Genomic DNA, 20,165 nt, shown 5'->3' on the forward strand with positions numbered 1-20,165 from the left:
CATTTTAGTGATGTATTACTTTCCTATTTCTATTTAGAATAAAATGAGCAGTCCCCTCGTTGTCCACGGACCACGTCACAGCACTTTTCGTGCATCTCCTTTTGATGGGGACCTTAGCAGCTAGAGGGTACCAGGAACGAGTACCACTGTGAGAAATGCACAGCGCTTCTTTATCCTATTCAATTTCATCTTCTTTTTAAATATTTATTTATTTAGTTAGTTGCACCGGGTCTTAGTTGCAGCAGGTGGGCTCCTTAGTTGTGGCTCGCCAGCTCCTTAGTTGTGGCACACATGTGGGATCTAGTTCCCCAACCAGGAATCGAACCCGGGCCCCTGCATTGGGAGCATGGAGTCCTATCCACTGCACCACCAGGAAAGTCCCTCAGTTTCATCTGTTAAAGCACTGGTGGTGACCTGCAGCTAAACAGACCATCAGAGCTCAAGAGCCAGCAGGGAGAGGAGCCTGTTCCTGAAGCCACTCTGCCCGGACTGCATCTCGGCCCCACTGGGCCCAGCCTCCTTCCCTGCTTAGCAGAGGCTCACCCTTTCTCTGGCGGCCTCTTGCTCCACCTGCACGGTCCCGCCGCTGTTGCTGGGCCGGGCTGCTGCCTAGTTCTGTCCTTCCTCCTCGCCTGGCTTGGTCCTCCCACATCTGTCCCCCCTCCTCCAGGGTGGCCCCTCAGGGGCCTGTTTCCTGCTCCAACCCCCTCCTCCTTGCTGCTCTCATGCAGCCTGGTGCTCCTCCCTCCTCTGAGCCCACCGCACATGCCACTCCTTCACCAGCAGCTTCCCACTTACATGTTTATGATGCTTGCATCTCTCTCTTTACTTAGCTCTCCTTCAGGTCTCTCAGACAAACAGTCACAGTCCCTGTCTCGGCTCCCTGGTAACTCAGGCAGGACCTGCATGTCTAGCTGATCACCAAGTACGTGGGGTCTGCCTCCTGGTCTCCTCTGCTCCCCACTGCCTTCTCATTCCCCCTCCTAGGTCTCCACGCTCTAGTCCGTCCACCAGCTGCCTGTGCAGCAGCCAGGAAACCTCTCAGATGGTAGCCTGATGCTTCTTCAGGCTTCAGCCACTGCCAGGCCTCTCGGGGAAGTCTGGAAACCCTGCCTCCTTCTCAGCCCATTTCCTGCTGCTCCCCACTCACTGATTCATTCATGAGCACGTCCTGTGTGCCAGGCTGTTCATGGAGCTTGTGCTGAATGGACCAAAACCTCTGCCCTTGTGGAGTCTGGGGGGCTGGAGGGCATGAGCCAGACAGCAAACATATTAAATTAGTCATGATGTGGAAGATGATAAACACTGTGGACAACACAGAGTCGGGAAAGGACCCAAAGCACAGGGGAAGGTGGTGTTGGCCAGGGCAGTCAGAGCAGGACTGATGGAGTAGGCTGCGTTCTGAGGGAGCACAGCTGTTCATTTATTCCCGACGGCCCAAGGTGTCTCACACAGCACTCAGAAGATGCTGGAGCTGCTGTCATGTAGCGACCAGGACAGAGGAAGCCAGCACGCTGGCTGTGGCCCCACTGGATCATCTGAGGACCCACCAAAAAGATGGGGCTGCCGTCACGGTGCCTGTCCGTCTGCAGCCTCCTCCGTGTTTTGCCTCCAGTGTGGCGACTTTGGCCAAACTGAAGGTGGCTGATCCCCGGACCAGCCATTCTGCCCAGGCCACACATCCTGAGCAGAGACGCTGTGGACCAGGGCCCATGGGTGCACCTCCTTCCCCACACTTCAAACTATTGCCTGCTTGGCATTTTCACTTACAACTATTGACAATCAAGCAGATGCCAAAGTATAGACTTAAAACGTCACCTCTGCACCTTGCCTTTTGCTGAATGTGAAGCGAAGGCCGTTAACATTGAATTTTTCCAGATCAGTTCTCTTATTTTTTCACACATGCCAGAGTTCACCATGAAAACGAATGCTAGGAGTGTGCCCAGTCTTCATCACTCCAGACACCAACGGAGCCTTGGGCTGTGCAGAGCAGTTGACGGAAGCTGAGAAAAGGGGCTTGCTGCAGAGCACAGCACATGTCCTGCAGTGGGTCTCAGCGTCCTGGAGAATCTGGCTGAGTTTGTTACACAAAGGACTTGGAAGTGGTTTTCATACGTTTAAGTGTCCACATTAATGGCAGAAAATTTTATAGCCGACAATTTGCTTTCAATTTCCACAGTTTGAGTAAGTCTCAGAACAGTCCCCCTGACGTGTGGTCACATTGCTGTGTGCCCACACTGATGCTCACTCTAGAGAGTCCGAGAGGCTCATGGACCTGGTCCCGCCCACTGCACCTTGGACCCGGGAGAGTAACGTCATCACTGATGATGGAGCCAGGTTTCTCATGTTGCAGTAGAGGAGGTTAGAACGACCCATGTGGTGGATTAGAGTTGGAGACAGCAGTGTGGACTCATGTGTGGCTTCACACAGACACAGATGGCTATACTTAGAAACGTTTATAGGTACGGCTACACACACAGGGCAGCGTACATGCACATATCTCCTTGCTCTGTCAGCCGAGAGGACCTAGAAGCAAGGACACCCCCTAGCACCCAGATCTTGGCTTCTGATACCATCTCCAGTAAAAGCAACCAGGGCTCCTTGAGAAACGGCTGATTCTAGGACTGTGGCAGGAAACACACAAGATGAGCCTGGAGCATCCTGTAGTGCCAGAGGGTAAGGAAGTGATAAACACACACACACACACTGAAGAGGTTAAGTCAAAGGAACACAGGAGCCAAGTGAAAGAGCTCCTACTGGCCAAAGCCGGAATAATGTGAATAACAAAATAAATAACGTCATGTTGGATTATAACCCAAAGGATAGAATAATTGTCCATGAGTTCATACGGATATAAATAAGTGACTGAATAAATACATAAATAAGGGAGAAAAGATGAATCCCCCATGTAGAATAATTTATGTAGGTATTAATACTTTGCCCTCAAGAAGATGGAGCATAACTCCCCACTCTCTAAGCATAGGGACTCTTTCCAAAGAGCATTGTATGAAAAGAGGAGAAAAAGGTAACTTTACAGTGGAGAAACTGAACAAACACACCTCAGCCAAGTGATCAAGGTCAACATCAAAAGTGATGTCATACTGCTAGTAAGAACCCTTGTTATTATGATGTGATGAAACACAATTTACCTCTCCAGCCTTCCTCCTCAAAACCCATATCCCCATTCTAATCATGATAAAAACATAAGACAAACCCCAATTAGGAATATTCTACAAAACTACCTGACCAGCAGTCCTCGTTTTTGTCAAGGTCATCAGAAACAAGGAAAGTCTGAGAACCTGTCACAGCCCAGAGGAGCCTAAGGGGACATGACAACTAAATGCAGTGTGGGATCCTGGAACAGAAAGTGGACATTAGGGAAATATTGAGGAAATATAAATAATTTATGGACTTTAGTTAATTATAATGTATCAGTGTTGGGTTTGTTAACTGTGACCAACGTACCATACTAATGTAAGATGTTAATAATAGGGAGAACTGGGTGTGGGATATATTGGCACTCTACTAGCTTCACAATGTATCTCTAAATCTAAAACTTCAAAAATTAAAATTTCATTTTTTAAAAGGTCAATATTCATTTATGATAAAAGCTCAATAAAGTGAGTATAGAGGGAATGTATCTCAACATAATGAAGACCATATATGACAAGCTGACAGCTAACATCATACTGAGTGGTGAAAAGCTGAAAGTCTTTCCTCTATGGTCAGGAACAAGACAAGGATGCCCACTCTCACCACTTTTATTTAACATTATATTGGAAGTCCTAGCCAGAGCAATTAGGCAAGAAAAAGAAATAAAAGTCATCCAAATTGGGAAGGAAGAAGTAAAACTGTCATTATTTGCAGATGCTATGATGTTATATATAGAAAACCCTGAAAACTACACACACACACATACACACACACAAACTGTTGGAAGCAATAAATGAATTCAGTAAAGTTGCAAGATACAAAATCAATATTAAAAAATCTGTTGTTTTTATACACTAATAACAAACTATCAGAATGAGAAATTAAGAAAATAATCCCATTTACAATTGCATCAAAAATAATAAAATACCTAGGAATAAATTTAACCAAGGAAGTGAAAGACCTGTCAGTGAAAACCATAAGATGATGAAAGAAACTGAAGAAGGCACAAATAAATGGAAAGATGTTCCATGTTCATGGATTGGAAGAATTAATATTGTTAAAATGTCCATACCACACAAAGCATTCTACAGATGCAGTACAATCTTTATCAAAATTCCAATGGTATTTTTCCCAGAAATAAAACAATCCTAAAATTTGTATGGAACCACAAAAGACCCCAAAGAGCCAAAGCAACCTTGAGAAACAAGAATGAAGCTAGAGGCATCATGCACCCTGATTTCAAACTATCTTACAAACCTAGAGTAATTAAAACAGTATGGTACTGGCATAAAAACAGACATATAGACCAATGGAACAGAATAGAGAGCCCAGAAATAAACCCATATATATATGGTCAATTAATCTATGATAAAGGAGCCAAGAATATACAGTGGGGAGAGGATGACAGTCTCTTCAATAAATGGTGTTGGGAAAACTATACAGCTGCATGCATAAGGATGAAACTGGACCACTATTTTACACCATATACAAAAATTAACTAAAAGTGGATTAAGACTTGAATGTCAGACCTGAAACCATAAAACTCCTAGAATAAAACAGGTGGTAAGCTCCCTGACATCAGTCTTGGCAATGATTTTTTAGATCTGACACCAAAAGCAAAAGCAACAAAAGCAAAAATAAACAAGTGGGACTACTTCAAAGTAAAAAGCTTCTGTACAGTAAAGGAACCATTAACAAAATGAAAAGACAACCTACCAAATGGGAGAAAACATTTGCAGATCATATACGTGATAAGGGGTTAATATTCAAAATATATAAAGAACTCATACAACTTTATAGTAAACAAGCAATTCAATTTTTAAAATGCACAGAGGATCTGAATAGACATTTTTCCAAAGAAGACATACGGATGGCCAACAGACACATGAAAAGATGCTCAACATCACTAATCATTAGGGAAATGCAAATCAAAACCACAATGAGATATCACCTCACACCCGCTATGATGGCTATTATCACAAAGACAAGAAATAACAAATGTTGGTGAGGATGTGGAGAAAAGGGAACACTCATACATCTTTTACTGGGAATGTAGATTGATGCAGCCACTATGGAAAACAGTATGGAGGTTCCTCAAAAAATATTTTTTTTTAAGATTTAATTTTATTTATTTTTGGCTGTGTTGGGTCTTCATTGCTGCACACAGCCTTTCTCTAGTTGCGGTGAGCGGGGGCTACTCTTCATCACAGTGCACGGGCTTCTCATTACAGTGGCTTCTCGTTGTGGAGCACAGGCTCTAGGCGGGCAGGCTCAGTAGTTGTGGTGCACAGGATTAGTTGCTCCGTGGCATGTGGGATCTTCCCAGACCAGGGATTGAACCCGTGTCCCCTGCATTGGCAGGCGGATTCTTATCCACTCTGCCACCAGGGAAGTCACCCTCAAAAAACTAAAAATAGGGCCTCCCTGGTGGCGCAGTGGTTGAGAGTCCGCCTGCCGATGCAAGGGACACGGGTTCGTGCCCCGATCCCGGAGGATCCCACATGCCGCGGAGCGGCTGGGCCCGCGAGCCATGGCCGCGGGGCCTGTGTGTCCGGAGCCTGTGCTCCGCAACGGGAGAGGCCACAGCAGTGAGAGGCCCGCGTACAGCAAAAAAAAAAAAAAAAAAAAAAAAAAAAAAAAAAAAAAAAAAAACTAAAAATAGAACTACCATATGATCAAGCAACTCCACTGGGTATTTATCCAAAGAAAAAATTAAAATTAATTTGAAAAGATATCTGCACCCCCATGTTCATTGCAGCATTATTTACAATAGTCAAGACAAGGAAACAACATAAAGGTCCATCCATGGATGAATGGGTAAAGAAAATGTGGCATATATATACAATATAATATTATTCAGTTATAAAAAGAATGAAATCTTGCCATTTGTGACACATGGATGGACCTTGAGGGCATTATGCTAAGTGAAACAGATTGGGCAGAAAAGGATAAATACCATATGATCTCACTTATATGTGGAATCTTAAAAAACAAAAACAAAACAAACGAACTCATGCATATAGAGAACAGACTGGTGGTTGCCTGAGGCGATGAGTGGGAGGTGGGCAAAATGAGAGAAAGGGGTCAAAATGTACAAATTTCTAGTTATAAAGTGAGTAAGCCATGGGGATGTCATGTACAGCATGGTGACTATAGTTAATACTGTATTGCATGTTTGAAAGTTGCTAAGAGAGTGGATCTTGAAAGTTCTCATCACAAGAAAAAATGTCTTCAACTGTGTGTGGTGATGAATATTAAATGGACTTTTTGTGGTGATCATTTTGCAGTATATACAAATATTGAATATGTTGTATACCTGAAACTAATATGTTATGTCAATGACACCAAAATTTTTAAAAGGAGGGGAAGGGGAGCCAGGATCACCAAGGGGGGCAGATAGCATGCTGCACTGAGGAGACTGCAGGGAGCTCGGGTTGGTTGAAGCTGGCGTGTCTGTGGGGCAGTGGTGAGAGATGGAGTTGGCAGTGGTGATCAAGATCAAATCCTAGGGGCACGAACTCTACCTCTGGGATAGTGGAAGACCACTGAGATACTTGAAGCCAAGGGGTGAAAAGGTTGGTTTAGTGTTTTTGCAAGCTTACCCTAGTGGTAACCCTGTTCCCAGCCTGGGTGACTCTGCTCTGAGGGGTGCTCTTTTGTTCCCCCTCCCGGTCAGAATGACAGCACCCTGTTATCGTCCTGCATGGGCACAGTTTGTAGTGATGTGACTTCTCTCTCTCTTTGTTCTCGCTAAACTGCAGTGTAAGCCCCTCAGGGCAGGAGCCATGTCTGTCCTGTTTTATTTATTCTTTGCCTCTCCCCACTAGGATGGGAGCTCCATGGGAGCAGGGACTCTGCCTGCCATGTCCACCACTTGTTTTCCCAGCTCCTAGCAGAATATCTGGAATAAACTAGGAGCCCGATAAACAGTAGTTAACAGAGGGAATGATAGAGTTGCTTCACTCGTGGTTGGGAGAGTGTTGTTAGAACCCATGTAAGATGTGACCAGGACACGGGCAGCGGAAAAGAGGCAGAGAATGTGGAAGGGAAGGCGTCCAGGAGGAAAAGCAGGTCTGGGCTGTGTGGGGAGGGGGCCAGGGGGGAGGGTGCAGGGAGTGGACAAGAGCAACACATCTGTGGGGCTTGGGAAACCAGCTGGAATGGAGGCACCATTTGTTAGCTGGTTCATTCATTCACTCATTCACTCATCTTGGGGGGCAGGTGGACCATGGCTGTTCAGATACATAACACATTTACATTGTGATGAGTGCCAAGGAGAAAATAAACAGGGAAATGGGAATAGAGAGAGGGATGGTGGGGGGTACTGCTTTGGCTTAGATGTTCCAGGAAGGCTTCAATGAGTAGGTGACATTTGAGCTGTGGCTTCAAAGCTGAGAAGGAGCTGGGCCTGCTAAGGTCTGGAAGAAAGACCATCTAGTCAAAGGCTCCAAGTCAGAATCAGTTCCGGAGGATATGGCACCCTGTGCAATGCTAAAAGGCATTCTGTGAAAGGGGTTCCATAGCCGACTAAATCTGAGGTATGCTGCAGGCCAAGCTCCTTTCAGGGCTTTACTTCACAGCGTAGTTGAACGATTACCTGGTAGGGAATTTGCACATCTTGAGTTGCAGCCCCAACTCTGCCTCTTGCTGGCCTGGATCCACCTTTTGCTGCTGCAAAGCTCACCTGTCTCTGTCCACGCCAGCAGCATCCATGCTGCGTCTGACATCAACCCTCCCTCCTCTGGCACTGTTGCATGGACTTCAGTTTGCTGTTTGGTCAGTTAATGTTCTCCCCAGATGGTAACCTTTCTCACACCACCACCCCTCTCACTTTGTCTTTGTCATTGCACACAGAAAAATGCTTTCTGTGATCACTTCCCACCCCTTAAGTGAAGGCTGTGCTCAGCAACTTGATTTCAAAGAGTACAGCATAGAAAGGGGGAAATAAAAAAGTAACTTTTCAATGGAGAACTTAGCAAACACCACCTGAGATCAAGGTCAACATCAGCAGTGACAGGTCATGTCGACAGCAAGTGCCCTTGACGTGATGGGGCACTTTATCTCTGGGGTCTTCCTCCCCAAACCCGTAATCCCAGTCTAACCATGAGAAACAACAAGCAAATCCCAACTGAGGGATATTCTGCCTGACCAGTGCTCCTCAAAACAAGGTCATAAAAAACAAAATCTGGGAAACTGCCACAGCCAAGAGGAGCCTAAGGAAACATGATGACTGAATGTGATGTGGTGTCCTGGATGGGGTCTTGGAGCAGAAAAAGGACATTAGGTGAAAACTGGTGAAATCCAAATAAAGTATAGAGTTTAGTTAATAATAGTGTATTGATGTTGGTTTCTTAGTTGTGTGAAGGATACCCTAGAAACGTAAGATGCTAGCAATATGGGAAATTGGGTGAGGGGCATATGGGGACTCCCTATACTATCTTCCTAACTTTTCTGTAAAAGTGTTCTAAAATAAAAAGGTTATTTTAATTTTTAAAAAAACATTTAACATAATAGAAGATTCCATAGATGTTTTTGGTCCTCTCCATCAAAATATTCTGGTTCCATTTTTATCAGCTGATTTATTTAATTTTAATAACTGTTTATCTCTAGACATATTTGGGACACTTCATAAAAGCAATTCTGATTGAAAGTAATTTATTTTTTCTTATTCGGTGATTGTATGTTCCTCTAGTCTCCAATCAGTGTGCACAACATTTTTATCTGGCTTGTTTAAGGTTGGCTTATGGGAACTACTGTTCCTCTTCTTTCCCTGCAACTTGACAGTGAAAGACAGTGTTCAGGAGTTCCTTGGAAGCCTAGTGGTTAGGATTCTGGTTTTCAGTGCTGTGGTTCAGGTTCAATCCCTGGTTGGGGAACTGAGATCCCACAAGCTGCACAACGTGGCCAAAAAAACACAAAAAAAACCCAAAACCATATACAGAAAGAAAGAGAGTGAGAGAAAGGAAGAAAGGAAGAAAGAAGGAAAGGGAGAGAGGAAAGGAAGGAAGGAAGGAAGAAAGAAGGAAAGGGAGAGAGGAAAGGAAGGAAGGAAGGAAGGGTTCATGGTTGAGGTTCTCTGCTGTAGTCAGATGCCAAAGCACTCATTCATGCCTCGGCAAGTCACCATGAGCAGAATGGCCACTGTGGGATAATAGAAAAGAAGATGCCATTTGAGATTAATGTGAGTGCCTGGGAATTGGGCTAATGTCTATCAGCAACGGTGGAGAAAAAAAAGAGCTAAAACCTTCAAGTGCCTTCTTAGGATGCATTCTTCCATATGGTCGAAGGATAAAATATACCTTTTAATTTTCCTTAAAATGTTCAAATTGGGTCTTCCCTGGTGGTCCAGTGGTTAAGAATCTGCCTTCCAATGCAGGTGACACAGGTTCCATCCCTTGTCGGGGAACTGAGATCCCACATGCCATGGGGCAACTAAGCCCACGTGCCACAACTACTGAACCCAAGCACTCTGGAGCCTGCACACCACAACTAGAGAAAAGCCCATGTGCTGCAATGAAAAGACCCCACAGGACTTCCCTGGTGGTGCAGTGGTTAAGAATCCGCCTGCCAATGCAGGGGACATGGGTTCGAGCCCTGGTCCAGGAAGATCCCACGTGCCCCAGAGCAACTAAGTCCATGCACCACAACTACTGAGCCTGTGGGCCCTCATGCCACAACTACTGAGCCCACACACTGCAACTACTGAAGCCCACGCGCCTAGAGCCTGTGCTCTGCAACGAGAAGCTACCTCAATGAGAAGCCCACGTGCCACAATGAAGAGTAGACCCTGCTCACTGCACCTAGAGAACGCCTGTGCACAGCAACAAAGACCCAACGCAGCCAAAAAAAAAAAAAAAAAAAAAAAAAAAAGACCCCACATGCTGCAATGAAAGATCCTGCGTGCCGCAACTAAGACCGGACGCAGCCAAATAAATAGATAAATATTTTTTTAAATGTTCAAATTGTAGAACATATTTAACAAAGTGTGCTATATAGGTTAGATATTTAGTGAAGTTATTTTATTATTTGTTATATTGTAAAACATAAAAAGTGGCATTTAATTATTAAAAAGCTTCCTTCATATTCTTCTGAAGATAATCAATTTAAACTTAGCATTTCTGCTTTCTCAGGACAAGTAAGAAACTTATTTATCCCTCTTTCCATTGGTAAAGGAACTTTCATTAAAACTGATGTTTTATGTGCTGTGGGAGGGAAATGATTTCAGGAATCATGCCAGATGACCCTGACACCACGCTGTGCTTACCAAGAGCTTCTAGCTGGGCACGTTAGTTACAGTCTGGTCTGATCCTGATTTGACATGCTATTGGATAGAGAACACATTCTGTTTTATACAGCTATAGACGCTGACATTACTCAAAGTGAGTAAATTTTATAGATGTTCTTTTATTAGTTTGAGAAAAGTCCCTTCTTTTCCTAGTTGAGTTGTTTTAATATGAATAAATGTTGGATTTTGTCGAATGCTTTTAATATTCCGTTGTGGTGATGATGTGCTTTTTGTCCTTTATTCTACTAATCTGATGTATTATATTAATTATTTTTGGATTTTAAACCAACCTTGTATTTCTGAGATAAATCCCACTTGGTCATGGTGCATAACCCTTTTTACATGTTGCTAGATTCAGTTTGCTAATATTTATTGAGGATCTTTGTGTCTATTTATGGAGGATGTTCTATTTGGTGTCTGGCTTTAGCATCAGGATAACACCTCATAGAATGAGTTGGCAATCTCCTCACTCTGCCATTCTGGAAGTACCTTTCATTGCTGAATTTTTTGAGAGTTCTTTATATGTTTTGAATCCAACATGATTTGCAAAAAAAAGTTTGATGGAGTCCAGTGTTTCACTGTTTTCTTTTATGGACCATGCTGATGGTGTGTATCTTCATCTAACCCAAGATTACAAAGATTTTCTCTTAAGTTTCCTTCTAAAAGCTTTAGAGTTTTACATTTTACCTTTATGATCCATAAATTATAGAATCAGCTTCTTGATAGCTATGAAAAATCCTACTAGTATTTTGATTGGGACTGTATTAAATTTATAGATCAATTTGGGAGTCATTGGCATATTAAGGTTGAATATTCTAATCCATGAACATGGTATACCTTTCCATTTATTTAGGGCTTTTAAAATTTCTTTCATCAGAATTCTGTAGTTTTCAACATACAGATTTATACCTAAATATTTTGGGGTGCTATTATAAATGGCACTGTTCATTTAATTTCAATGTCCAATTATTCATTGGTACTATGTAGACATAGAATCGATTTTTGTATATTGACTTTATGTTGGTACTTTGGTTAACTCATTTATTAGCTCTGGAAAGCTTTTTTGTAGTTTCCATGGGTTCTACATATGAAATCACATCTTTAGTGAATAAGGGTCATTCTACCTCTTCCTTTGTACTGTATGCTTTTCATTATTTTTTCCTTCCTTATTGTTCTGGCTAGGACCTCCTATATTATGTTGAATAGAAGTGTTGGAAGTGGACATCCTTGCCTGCTCCTGATTTTGAGGAGAATAGACTGAGTTTTCCACCATCAGGATGATGTTAGCTTTAGGTTTTGTCACAGGCTCTGCTTATCATGTTAAAGGAGTCCCTTCTGTTCCCAGTTTGCTGAGAGTAGTTTTTGTCATGAATGGATATTTAATTTTGTCAGATGCTTTTTCTGCATCTATCAAGATGATCATGTGACTTTTCTTCTCTAATCTATTAATATGCTGAATGACATTGATAGATTTTCAAATGTTGAACCAGCCAAGGCTGGGGTTTGGGGGATTAACCCCACTTCGTCATGACGGATTGTCCTATTGTTGGATTTGATTTGCTAATATTTTGTTTAGGATCTTTGGTGTGTATATTCATGAAGGATATGGGTCTGTAGTTTTCCTTTCTTGAAATGTCATGTCTGGTTTTGTTATTAGGATATTATTGACCTCATAAAATGAGTTAGGAAGTATTTCATCCTCTTTTTTTTTCTGGTAGGGATCGTGTAGAACTGGTACAATCAGCAAGCACTAAGACCAAGGCTGGTGCCAAGTGCCAAGAGCAATAGCCTTGGTTAGAGTGGAGAGACCCAAATACTCATCTTAAAATACCTTTTTAAAGGAAAGTACAGTGTACAGATTTCACAGAAATCTACACTAGCATATTATGTAGGAATTTTAAAGGTAACTAAATTCATAATTCAGGCTGCTGATGAAAGAATTACTGTATATAATTATGATAAGGGTCACACAGGCTAAAGTCAAAAAGAATTGTTCTCATATTTGCTGATAATACCTAGTGGTATACCCACCAAAATTGTGTTTCAGTATTAGTTGTATTAAGTATCAATACACTTATGCATAGTACATTGGCATTAGTTATTTTGTTAATGTTTAATAAAATGTGACACATTTTAAATACCGTTAAATAGTACAGATTAATTTAAGAGAAGATATTTCAACTAAAGCAATTTCTCTCTTACTATTCACAGAATATCCAAGGCATCTCCAAGCACCCAATTCAAATAACTAAACCTCAAAATTTTCAAGGTAACACATTTCTTTCTACTTTGCAGAAGTCTTGGGTAACATTTTCTAAAAACCTAGAGATGTTGTAATTGTTTTTCTGTGTAACTAACTGCTTTTCTTTCCTGAAGTTCTCCTCTGTATTTGCATGACCAGGATTTAAATATACATTGAAAAATAAAACACAGCTAAAGTGATATGGTACCTCCCCTTTAGCACTTTATAAGTTAAAATACATGATAATTATACAAGGGAAGTAGCTCCCCTCCTACTATCTCTCCCCCACCAACTTCCCAACAAAGAAAAAACAAACAGACATACAATAGAACTGGCTTTTATTAAAGTATGAAAATTACTGGAAATGTTTATGAAAGCATAGTAACACTCTTCTTTCTCTTAAGCTATTCCACTGTACTGCTGATGGTTACATTTCTAAAAAAGAAAAAGGTCAAATCTGAGCAAGGTAGGGCTCCGTGGCCCATTCCCAGTAAACTCCTGCCCCCTTTGCTTTGGGAACTGCTGCTTCCAGAAGGTCAGGGCCAAACAATGAAGCGCGATGAGCAGTCCTTTGTAAAGTACACATAATCGTGCGTGAACACAACGCATGGGAGGTGAGCAGCAACGTCACCTCCTCCAGCCCCGTAAAATACACTCAGTGGGGAAATCTTAGAACTTGTGCTTCCACAAAGGAGATCTCAGCGGTGAGGCCAGAGGGTCTCTAGGTGGCTCTTACTGCAATGTTTGACCTTTTCTTCATTAAGAATTCTACACAGAACAGGAGATTTTTAACAGCAGAAAATCTAGTTTACTTTCAGTAGTCTTATGATGTTTTAAAATTACATTAAAAATATTAAGAAAAATCAGAAATCTAGACTCTTCTGACTTTAGAATGATGTTAAAATAACTTTGTATGAGGAATAGCTATGAATCAGCTCATGACCAAATTCACCAAGTGCTCTTGAAATAATGATTCAGGTAAAGACGAACTCCTTACCATCTCCCCAAGGACCATGTTTGTTTCATCCGAAGGCCACACCTTCCTAGCAGCAGGTATGTGTGGGCCATGGTAGAGACACCGTGTCACTGGATCCCATGTTATGCGTTTCATACAGTTCAAATATTTAGAAATTGAATAATCCAAAGGTGCTTACAGAACTCATTCTTTAAAATAAGTCCTGGCAAATATTTATATGAAGCAAAGATTTCTTATGCACAGTAAGTGAGAGCAGCTCTGCTTCCTGGGTCCCTTCACTTTACCATGACTAAATCCCAAATTCCTCTGCCTGGTCCCGCTCAGTCTGCCCCACTTTCTCCTCTCTGTCCCCATCACCCATGGCGCTTTGCCTTGCTCGCTTGCTGCAGTCCTGCTGGTCCCTCTGCTGTCCCCCAACAACCAGCCAGCTCCACCTCAGGCCCTGCATGGAACCCCCTCCCCAGATGTGGTCCTGCTCCCTCCTCCACCTCATACCTCTGCTGGAAGGTCACTTTCTTTTTTTTTTTTTTTTTTTTTTGCCGTACGCGGGCCTCTCACTGTTGTGGCCTCTCCCGTTGCGGAGCACAGGCTCCGGATGCGCAGGCTCAGCAGCCATGGCTCACGGGCCCAGCCGCTCCGCGGCATATGGGATCCTCCCAGACCGGGGCACGAACCCGTATCCCCTGCATCGGCAGGCGGACTCTCAACCACTGCGCCACCAGGGAGGCCCGGAAGGTCACTTTCTTGATGACACTTTACTGCAGCTCCCTACACACACTGACTCCAGAAGCTCCTTCCCTTGATCCATCTTTTCCATTTCATTTCTCACCTTCTAACACGCTGAATAATTCAAATTGCCTCCCTCCCCTCAAGTATAAGTTCTACGCAGGAAGGGATTGTTGCCTGTTTTGTTCACTAGCATATCCCAAACACACAGCCTGGCACACAGCAGGCCTTTTAAAATTCTGATGTTCCAATGAACTGATGAATGAATACAGCCCACCCTGGAGGCATGGCCAGTCTCGCAGAAGAGGTCTTGGGACTTTTAGACCCAGGGATGGCCAATAGACCCGAGGCCTAAGGACCCTGGCATATAAGAGGTGGGCACATTGACCTTGATTCCTCAGTGGGGAGGGAAGATTGAGGGTCCCCTGGGAGTGGGTAGCAACAATGAGGGACATTGTTCCTAGATTCTGAATTAATGCAGAGCTCTATCTAACAGACTTTTCACAGATTGAATTGCGCATTCTTGCACACTTATCTGGGGATCCAGAACTTTTGAAGTTATTCCAGGAATCTGAAAGAGATGATGTATTTTCCACCCTGACTTCAGAGTGGTAAGATATATGAGCTCATAATAGTATCAGATCCGCAGGAATGCTGACACGATTTTAAAAGCCTGAAGCTGTTCCAAACCTATTTTCATAAGAAAGAAATTATACTTTTCTCTAGTAGTTAATCTCTTTGAAAAGAAGAGTAGGTAACGAGGATGCCAAGAGTTTCCTAATTATGAAAGAAATGGTAATTCTTCACCACTAGAAAGGAAGTCCATTGCGAAAGAATATAATAGAAATATGAAAAAATCAAAAGTGAAAGTCACGCATGCCCTCCATATGAGTGTCACTCAGAGAAGACAAAGCCCAGTGCCTGAAGGCAACCTGAGTGGCAATCCTATCTTCAGCCCCACTGAAGCCCTCGTTTACTGTTTGGGTACAAAACAAGTCTACACTTAATGCTATTCTTTCTCACTGCTGGCTCATCCTTGCTTTTTTGAATAAACTTTCATTTTGCCTACTTAGGCTTTTCTTCTTTCTATTTGAAGCCTGGAACTCCTCCTATCTAAGGCCATGAATGCCTTTCTTCAGGGTGCAGTTGGTCCTGAGGTCCAAAGCCAGCAAGAGCAGGCTCAGACCCTGCCTGCCCCCTCCCTGCCCACCCCCCAGCTCAGCAACTCTCAACTTGGGTTGACGCGGTGCCGCCAGGTCCCGGTGCTTTTGCCCCGCCCGCCGCTCCCAGGGAGCAGCTCCCAGCTGCTCCCGCGGCTCCTCCCTTCTCCTTGGTGTGCACCGTTTATTCTTCTTAAAACTGAGATATAACTCACAGACCATAAAATTCAGCCTTTCAAAGTGTACAATTCAGTGGGTTTTAGTACATTCACAAGGTTTTGCAACCATCATCACTGTCTAATTCCAGAACATTTCCATTACCCTAAAGAGAAACCCCACACCTAGTAGCTATCATTCCCCAGCCTTCCCTCCTGCCCGGAAACTACTAATCTATTTTGTCTCTATACATTTGTCTATTCTGGACATTTCACATTAATGGGATCATACAGCATATGGCCTTTTGTGACTGTCTTCTTTCACTGAACATAATGTTTTCAAGGTTCATCCATGCTGTAGCATGTATCAGTACTTCATTCCTTTTCATGGCCAAATAATATTCCATTATATGGAATAATGTATTCTGTATATTTCAGTATAAACAAAAAAATAATATTCCATTTATTTATCCATTCATCAGTTAATGGATATTTGGGTTGTTTCCACCTTTTGGCTGTTATGAATAATACTGCTGTGAACATTCATGTACAAGTCTTTGTGTGGAAATATGGTTTCATTTCTCTTGGGTAGATACCTAGGAGAAGATTTTCTGGGTCATATGGTAATTCTATGTTTAACTTTTTTAAATTGTGGTAAAATAACATAATATAAAATTTACCATCTTAACCATTTTAAAATGTACAATTCATGTCACAATAGTGGCAACTATATTTAATTTTTTGAGGAATTGTTGAAACAGTTTCCAGAATAACTACACCATTTTACACCCCACAAGCAGTGTATGGGTTTCCAATTTCTCCACCTTCTTGCCAATACTTTTTATCCTCTGTCTTTTTTATTCTAGCCACCCCAGTGGGTGTGAAGTTGTAGCTTTGTTGTTTGATTTGCACTTCCCTGATGACTGCCAATGTTGAGCATCTCTTCTTATTCTCTATCTTTGCCTCTTTCCCTCCTCTACACCTTTACACAAGTGCACCTGGGTGTTTTGCTCACCCCAGCTTTCTCTGCATACTTCCTCCCAGAAGATGGTCTCTCTTCTGTTTCAGTTCCTGTCCAGTTAGGATATAAGATAACATAGAATTTTTAAGGCATGTGATAGATTTAATAATACCCCTGCCCTCTCTCCCGAGGTGTGGAAAGTCTTAGAAGATTGTTTCTACCTAGGCAGGAAGAGTATTTTGCTTATTTGTTTCACATTTGAGCTTTGTTGCCATCTTATTGCTTTGGTGGAAGGGTGCTATGGATATTCTCCTTGACAGTGTGAAAGAATCTATCTGTGATTCAAGGTGAGTGCTTGTGCGTAGATCACTAAGCGTGTTTTTTGTTCAATGGGCCCAAAGCTACTCTGGCTGTTGCTGACCAAGTGTTACAGAAAAATATTTTTGTCAAAGTATCAGGCAAAGGATGCAACTAAAGCAGTGCCAAGAGGGAAGTGTACAGCACTGGTGCTTACATCAGAAATGAGGAAAGAGCTCAGATAAATCATCAAACTTTCTGTCTCAAGAAACCTGAAAAAGATGATTAAGAAGGAAAAAGGAAGGAAATAGTAAAGATAAGAGCAGAAACCTATGAAATTGAAAAGAGAAAGCAATAGCAAAAATCAATGAAACAAAAGTTGATTCTTCAAAAAAATCAATAAAATTAATAAACTCTAGCAAGACTGAAAAAAATAAAAATAGAGAAGACACAAAACACCAATATCAGGAATAGAACAGAGGATATTAGTACAGATTCTGCAGACATCAAAAGGATAATTAGGGAACACTATGAACAACTTTATGCTCAAAAATTCAACAATTTAGAAGAAATGGATCAATTTCTTGAAAACCACAAACTATCAAAACCCAACTATGATGAAATAGATAACCTGAATAGTCCTATAAACATTAAAGAAATTGAATTTTTAGTTTAAAATCTCCTGAGAAGGAAATTTGCAGGGCCAAATGCCTTCCATGGAGTATTTTACCAAACATTTAAAGAATTAACACCAGTTGTATACAACCTCTTCCAGAAAATAGAATAGGAAGGAACACTTCCCAATCATACAGTGAAGCCAGTATTACCCTGATACCAAAACCAGACAAAGACTGAAAACAAAATAAAACAAAACACAATCCCATGCAGACCAATATCACTCCCAAATTTAGATGTAAAAACCCTCAGCAAAATATTAGCAAACCAAATCCAACAACATCTTAAAACGTTGTACGGGTATAATTATACACCATGTCCAAGTAGGATTTATTCCAGGTACGCAAGGCTGGTTTAACACTCAAAAATCAGTGTAGTCCACCATGTAGTCAAGCTAAAGAATAAAAATAATATGATTTTATCAATTGACCTAGACAAAGCATTTGACAAAATCCAATGCCCATTCATGATAAAAATTCTCAGGAATTTAGAAATAAAGGGGAGCAACCCCAACTTGATAAAGAACATCTACAAAAAAACCTACAGCTAACAGCATATTTAATGGTAAAAGGCTAAATGCTTTCCCCCTAAGATCAGTAACAACTTACTAATATTGATTATTGAAGTTCTGGCCACTAAATAAGGCAAGGAAGAGAAATAAATGGTATATAAATTGGAAAGGAAGAAATAGCACTGTCTCTATTTATGGATGATATGATTGTCTATATAGAAAGTCTCAAAGTATGTATAAGAAAAAAACATTTTTTAACTCCTAGAACTAATAAGTGAGTTTAGCAAGGTTGCAAGACACAGTATCAATACACAAAAGCGAATTGCATTTCTATAAACTAACAACAAACGCAGAAATCGAAATAAAAAATGCAATACCATTTACATTCACTCCAAAGATAATGGAATACTTAAGTATTCAGTTAACAAAATATGTATAGGATCTGTGTGTCTAAAACTACAAAATGCTGATGAAAGAAATCAAAGAAGATCTGATAGATGGAGTGACATACTGTGTTCGTGGAATGGAGGACACAACATAGTAAATATGTCACTTCTCCCTAAATTGATCCATAAGTTTAATGCAGTTCCTATTAAAACCCAAGCAAATTTTGTAGACATAGACCACCTCATTCTAAAATTTAAATGAAAAGGCACAGGCCCTAGAATACCTAAAACAATCTTGACAAAGAAGAAAGTGGGAGGAATCACACCTGATATTAAGACTTAGTACATAGCAATTGGGAACTTCACTGGTGGTGCAGTGGTTAAGACTTCGCCTTCCAATGCAGGGGGTGCAGGTTTGATCCCTGGTTGGGGAGCTAAGATCTTACATGGCTCAGGGCCAAAAATCCAAAACATAAAGCAGAAGCAATATTGTAACAAATTCAATAAAGATTTTAAAAATGGTCCACATCAAGAAAATCTTTAGAAAAAAATACACAGTAATCAAGAGACTGTGGTGTTGGCAGAGGAACAGACACATAGACCAATGGAACAGAAAAGAGAACCAGAAATAGATCCACACAAACACGCACAACTGATTGTCGGGAAAGGTATAAAGTCCCAGGCAGAAAATAATTCTCTTCAGATTCATTAAGCTGATCACTCACAAAGCCAGCTTGGGAAGTTCGTTTCTGCATTGGATATTGTATATGTCTTTCCCACATTTTTTTATCTTGTGGTGGTTTTGAGGAGAACTTCAAAAATAAGAAGCTTCTAGTATTTGCATGGTGGTCACTTCTAATTTCCTATCAGCAGTAGTAATCCAACACTTGTGACTTATACTATAATTAGTTGCTTTGGAAATGATTTTTATGTTCCAAACAGAGGACTAGAATAGCACATGGTGAAACAGCAGCAAATGCACTCTTAAAAATGTTTGTTTCATGTAAATGCCTTATTGTTTGAAACACAAAAAGCACAAAGACAATTCGATGTACTCTGAAATATTTAGTAACATTTTCAAAGAATAACAATTTTCTTAAAAAAACCTTCAAGAATATGTAGATCATGTATTAAAATGGAGACTTGGAAGAGGTCTTGGAGATCATCTGTAAAGCTATGATGTGACTGATGAAAGTCTGACCCAGAGAGTGGGGCCCTGCCCACGGGTGCATGTCTGAGCCGGGTCAGAGCTGCCTCCTCCAGCTCCAGTGTTTTCACCTGAGCTCGGAAGACAACCATTCTGCCCGGAGGTGACTTCCTTCACAGTAATCACCACACATGTGCCTGATTAGGTGGTTTCCTAAAAGTTCTACAAGGCAAATAAAAAAGCATTTCTTATCGGTTGTACATTCAACTCAACATTTTCAGACTGAAACTTAAAAAATAATTTTTCACTGCAGAATATATTAGTTTTTCTTCTGCTTAAGGCTTTTCTTGAGTGCTTTTCTGAGATATTCTCTCGTAAGGCAGGTGTGGTAGATAGTCTTGTGGGCCTCTCTCCTTCTCTGGGGGAAGATGGTGCTTCCCTACCTGTTAGATGTCAGACTTGGGCGTGTGACTTGTTTTGGCTAATAAAAC

At 41.6% G+C, this 20,165-nt stretch overlaps 1 protein-coding gene across 1 annotated transcript in view; it reads left to right on the plus strand.

Annotated features, from left to right (window-relative positions):
• The window catches only part of POLN (DNA polymerase nu), a 192,851-nt gene that overhangs the window by 104,566 nt on the left and 68,120 nt on the right, over positions 1-20,165 (plus strand). The window contains exons 17-19 of the mRNA XM_060106912.1: positions 12,650-12,707; positions 13,659-13,733; positions 14,879-14,993. Coding sequence (XP_059962895.1) covers positions 12,650-12,707; positions 13,659-13,733; positions 14,879-14,993 — 248 coding nt within the window. The remainder of the gene's footprint in view (positions 1-12,649; positions 12,708-13,658; positions 13,734-14,878; positions 14,994-20,165) is intronic.

This window comes from Mesoplodon densirostris, chromosome 1 (genome assembly GCF_025265405.1).
Source record: "Mesoplodon densirostris isolate mMesDen1 chromosome 1, mMesDen1 primary haplotype, whole genome shotgun sequence".
NCBI lineage: Eukaryota > Metazoa > Chordata > Mammalia > Artiodactyla > Ziphiidae > Mesoplodon > Mesoplodon densirostris.